Source organism: Piliocolobus tephrosceles, unplaced genomic scaffold (assembly GCF_002776525.5).
Source record: "Piliocolobus tephrosceles isolate RC106 unplaced genomic scaffold, ASM277652v3 unscaffolded_7560, whole genome shotgun sequence".
Classification (NCBI taxonomy): domain Eukaryota; kingdom Metazoa; phylum Chordata; class Mammalia; order Primates; family Cercopithecidae; genus Piliocolobus; species Piliocolobus tephrosceles.
Window position 1 is genome coordinate 1 of NW_022334897.1, and position 5,386 is coordinate 5,386.

General features: G+C 46.9%; 1 protein-coding gene across 1 annotated transcript; it reads right to left on the reverse strand.

The window, feature by feature from the left end:
• Positions 1–12: 12 nt before the first annotated feature.
• On the reverse strand, positions 13–3,827 carry LOC111532481 (moesin; the record flags this gene model as incomplete). The annotated part of the gene is made up of 5 exons (XM_026449967.2): positions 3,634–3,827; positions 2,134–2,264; positions 1,721–1,881; positions 454–546; positions 13–101 (listed from the first exon to the last, which is right to left on the reverse strand). Coding segments are annotated over exons 1-5 (581 nt in total), but the record flags the coding sequence as incomplete, so codon positions are not given.
• Positions 3,828–5,386: the final 1,559 nt, after the last annotated feature.

Consider the following 5,386-nt stretch of genomic DNA (forward strand, 5'->3'; position numbering starts at 1 on the left):
TACAGCAGGAACTCAAGTATGAGTTCCTTTTGTTCCTTTCTCCTTCCGGCAGTCTTCAGCTCAGCACGGGTCTTCTCCAAGTCTTCCTGTACCATCTGGGCCTGTCCAGTGACAGAAGGAGAGAAAGACTTTCAGTGAGACCAGTTAAACTGTGGCATCCTGTATATGCCTAGAATGGTCTGGCAAGAGGCAGGCACCAGGTAGGACAAGACACTTCATCTGCTTGATCCTTAGTTTCTTCAGCCATAAAACAAGAGCAATTGTTCCAACTTCCTAAAGGTATTGGAGAACTCCAGTAAGTATTTGAGGAAACCATGAGTGCCTTCTCTCATGATGCCTGCTGTAGGAAGTATGAAAGAGGGAGGGAGCCAAAACATAAGGAATCTAAGGAGCTGTAACCTATGCATATGGTACCCATTCCCTCAATGCTTTGCTTTAGGCCCTGTGTCTTACCTTCTGCTGCCACTCCACAGCCTCACTCTCCTTCTTCTGTCGGGCCATCTCCAGCTGGGAGATCCGAGCTGTCAGCTCTGCCATTTCCAAGGCCTACGAAAAAATTGGAAGCCTGTGAGAGCTGGGCCTTCTGGTCCTCAGGACCCAGGTGTCTTCAACCCAAGTTCCCCGGGGGGACTAGTAAGGGACCTACTGCTCCACTTGCTTGCTGCCTCAGAGACTCTTTTCCCACACCACTTCATTCCAGTCCCATCTTCCCTGACCACCACTTCAAGTCAGAGTTCCCCCACCTAGACTGTAGGCCTCCTGAAGACAGACAATATGCCATCTCTGTCCCTTCCTCATTATCTCTCCCCATGCCCCTCTTGGCAAGTATGCAGCTGGGGCCTCAGTAAAGCTTTGGCCATCACTGGGTCACTTCCTGAAGTGGCAGATCCTTTCCTGATATCCTAGAATGCTCAGGATTCCACTAAGACTCTTCCCAGGACAAGTACAGGAAAGACACTCAAGTGTCACAAGGTGATCTGAACAAGGAAAAAAGCTTATGCACACCTTGGGTAAATCTCCCATGACAGCTTCCTCATGAGAGACAGGTCTTGGTTCCCTATATTCCCACCTCCAACAGTAGAGGGGAAGAGTATATGTCAAGGTGTTTGGACCACAGGTTCTTCACTTCTGTGTCACAGAACCCTTGGAAACTGTGATGAAAGTATTGATGCCAAATGTCCCCAAAATGCATAGAAACAGTTGCATGGGATTTCAGGGAGCAAAGCTTTCAAACAGAGGCAGAAATGGGTTCTAATCCTTATTTAGCCACAACTGTGTGACCTTTGGTGAATATCTTCTCTGAGCTCTAATTTCCTTATCTAGGCATATTATCTCATATGAGGTTAATCCCATAGGGTTACTGGGAAGAAGAAATAAGTAAGGAAAAGGGAAATATTTCCAACACAGCAACATACAGCAGGAACTCAAGTATGAGTTCCTTTTGTTCCTTTCTCCTTCCCTTTCCTTTGCTAGGCCAATCAGCTCAGATACCCAAGGGTAAAGAAAGTGAACAGAAACTAAGGGTTAGGGAAGATTGCAAAAATTCCTGGGCCACACTAGTGACTTCTCAGCTTGCTTCCGAACTAGTTATTTGCTGGAGGCCCATGGAGTGGTAGTCTGCTCTAAAGAGCCAGCATATAAGCAAAAGTATCTATAAGTAAGTAGGCAGACAAGGAAGAAAGCTCAGTTCCCAAAACCCCAGTCCATCCTACAGCTTTACCAGCTGTTCCTGAGTCTTTTTCTGGTCCCGGGAGGCCTGCAGCAAGGCCTCCTTGGCCTCTTCAGCTTCTTGACGCTCCTTGGCAAGCTTTTCAGCCTCGCTCTGGGCACGCTTCCGTTCCTGCTCAAGTTCCAGAGCCCTACGGGTCTGTTCTTCCAGTTCTGGGCAGAAAAGGAGGGGAGAAGGCAGTGAAGAGCACCGAGATAAAGATGACACACTAGCTTCCTTCCTGGAAATGATCCACCCCAGGACAAAGCTGGCAGAAAGTTCTGAGTTCTCTTCTTGCCCATTCTTTTTCTACTCTGTAGCCACACCTGAACTACATTGTCTGTGTCTACAGCTCAGGAAGAAGGTTCTCCAGCTCAGAGTCAGGTCTGGAAAAACCCAATCTCCAAGGTGACTCCAAGCCTCACCTTGTTGAGCCTTCTTAGTCTGTTCCTCAATCTGCTTCAGCCTCTCCATCAGTTCCTCCTTCTCCCGTTCAATCTTCTCTTTCTCTTTTTCTGCCATTTCACGTTTCTTCTTCTCATTTTCCAGCATAGCACTAGGGAAGGAGATTAAATGGATAAAAAAGGATAGTAAAGCTCCATAAAAGCCTGGGGAGGCCAGGCGTGGTGGCTCACGCCTATAATCCCAGCACTTTGGGAGGCTGAGGCGGGCAGATCATGAGGTCAGGGAATCGAGACCATCCTGGCTAACACGATGAAACTCCATCTCTACTAAAAATACAAAAAATTAGCTGGGTGTAGTGGCATGCGCCTGTAGGCCTAGCTATTCGGGAGGCTGAGGCAGGAGAATAGCTTGAACCTGGGAGGTGGAGGTTGCAGTGAGCTGAGATTGCGCCACTGCACTCCAGCGTGGACAACAGAACAAGACCCCATTTTCAAAAAAAAAAAAAAAAACAAAAAAAAAACCCTGGGGAATTGCAAGGCTTGCTGCCTCTAGGTCTCTCAGCCCAACCTTCCCAACACACTCAGGGATTGTGAGTTTGGGCCACCCTCCCTTACCTCCATACCCTTGTCCTCATATCACAGCCCCACATAGGCCAGTGTACATGGGGCCCTGTCAATGTGCCCCTGAGTCAGGAATCCTAGCTCTCCCACCAACCCACTGGGTGACCTTAGCTATGTCACTGCTTTGCTCTTGTTCCCCTATCTTGAAAATGGTCCAATAAGACCTGCCCTATCTACCTTGTAGGGAGACAAGTTTTGGCTCTCTGCTGGGATCAAGTGCTTCAAGTCCAGTAATCTCTATGGCTAGTGCATCAGTCCTCAGGTCCAAATCTGCCTGCCCTAAAGCCCAGCTCTAGGCTTCTTTTCCCCAGAGTTTGTTACAAATCTGGAATAGGTATTTGCTTTTTCTTACCCTACCGCCTCTTCCAGGAACCTTCTTATCTCCCTTGGCTAGGTATTCTCCATCTGAGCCCTCAGAATACTTGGCTTACCCTTCTCCCCACCCCTCTTCTATGTTTTTTTCTCCATAGCAATTCTTAACCATCTTATGTACCACATAATTTGCTTATTTATTATGTTTGTCTTCTCCCCACTTGAATGCTAGCTTCACAAAAGCAGAGATTTTTGGTCTTTTCTTATTCATTGCTCAATAAATATTTATTAAGTGAATGAATGGCATGGCGTTTGTACCTTGAGTTATGTATATATTGTTTTCCCTCTCTCTGCTATTAGACTGAGTAGACTGTGAGGTCCTACAGGGCAGGTTCCTGCTAGATCCAGCTCTGTAAAAACTGCCCCTCAAACTTGGTAAATGTTTTCTGAATAAATGTAAATATTGGTGTCTAACCTCTCATCTATGAAGTCCTAGGTTGGCCTCATGTCCTGAATTAGCAGGCTGGGCACCTTTGAGAAGCTTCCTTGCCCCAGCCCTGGCCCCCCACATCAGTGTGCAGCACCTACCGCTCCATCTGCTTCTGGTGCTTCTCCTCCCGGGCCTGTGCCTTCATCTGCTGCACCTCAATGGTGTCAGGCTTGCGACGGCGCATGTATAGTTCATGGTTCCCCATGCACAAGGCCAAGATACGCTTGTTAATCCGCAGCCGGGGAGCATAGAAGACAAAGTCCTGGTGGGAAATCAGCAATCAGAAAGAATTTGGAGGGCCAGGTGAAGGTGATCTTCTGCCTTCTGAAAAGCTAAATCCAAAAGCACTGAAAAGAATGTTTAATCTAACCTCCTGCACTACAGATGGGAAGACTAATTATCAGAGTGGTAAAGTGACTTGCCCAGGGTCAGACAGCAGGCAGACCAAAGACTAGAAACCCAGGTTTCTTGACTCTGAAACCCATGTTCTTCCCACAATTTCTTTCAATCTTTGCTTATGAAAGCATCCTAAATTACTCTTAATCAAGTTGAAGGATTCAAACTTTCTCTGCTAATTAGGGAACATGCTAGGTCTCAGGTGACCTCTTTTGGAAGCCAAATGACCCCTGACAATACACTGGTGGGTGCAGTATGGGTGACTGGACTGTTTCTGCAATCTCCTGAAAGCAAATCCTAGAGCCAGCCCCTTAAATCCTTTTTGGAACAAGGCAGGCTGTAAATACATATATAAATACATAAATCTGATCACTGCTTGTCCTGGTTGTTGTTTTTAAAATGAGCCCTTGATCTCAGCTGGCTTTGTTACTTAACTTTTTCTGATAAAAGTTGAGCACAGCAGCAATAAAAGAAAACACACAAGAAAATTCAGTGAGTTTGAGTTTGCTACTACAAATACCACTGGACCAAAGTCACCAGCTGATGGGCTAACCGCCATCTCCTCTGCCACTGACCACACACTGCTACTGTCTCATATAGCTTGGGGTGCAGTGGCGGAAGCACAGGCTCTCAAAGTCAAATCACCTAGGTCTAAATCCCAGTTCTACCATTTTTAGCTGTGTTATCTTCAACAAATCACTCCATCTCTCTAACCTCAGTTTTGTCAACCACAAAATTAGTATGCTACTTACTACCTACCTGACCATGTTGCTGAGGGTTTAAGGAGACAACATGTGTAAAGTCCCTAGCAGGGAAAGTTCAGACACCTCAGGGCTGGAGAAGAATGGTTGAGCCTTCATGAAAAAAGATCAGGCGCAGTATTGTCACTGAGCCTTGTTGGACATGAGGTATCCCAGAAAAGGAGATACTCAGCTCAGTTTCCTACCCTACCAAAATCACCAGCTGTCTGGTCTTGAGTGGGTAAGAAGTCTGGCGAGTGTGTTAGAGAAATGAGTGAACTTAAAGCACTTTTTTGGTCTTGGAATGCTCTGGAGAAAAGTCTGAGAGGGCAGCAGTCAAGTTCTACCAAGAAGTTTGTAGGATCATCTTGGGATTTGGACTTCTCTGGTCACAGCCATTTCTCCATAATAAAAAAAAAGAAATCAAGGGCTGGGCATGGTGGCTCACACCTGTAATCCCAGCACTTTGGGAGGCCAAGGCAGGCAAATCACCTGAGGTCAGGAGTTCAAGACCAGCCTGGCCAACATGGCGAAGCCCTGTCTCTACTAAAACTACAACAATTAGCCGGACATGGTGGCATGCACCTGTAATCCCAGCTACTCGGGAGGCTGAGGTTGTAGTAAGCCAAGATTGTGCCACTGCACTCCAGCCTGGGCGACAGAGCGAGACTCTGTCAAAAAAGGAAGGAAGGGAAGGGAAGGGGAAGGGAGGGAG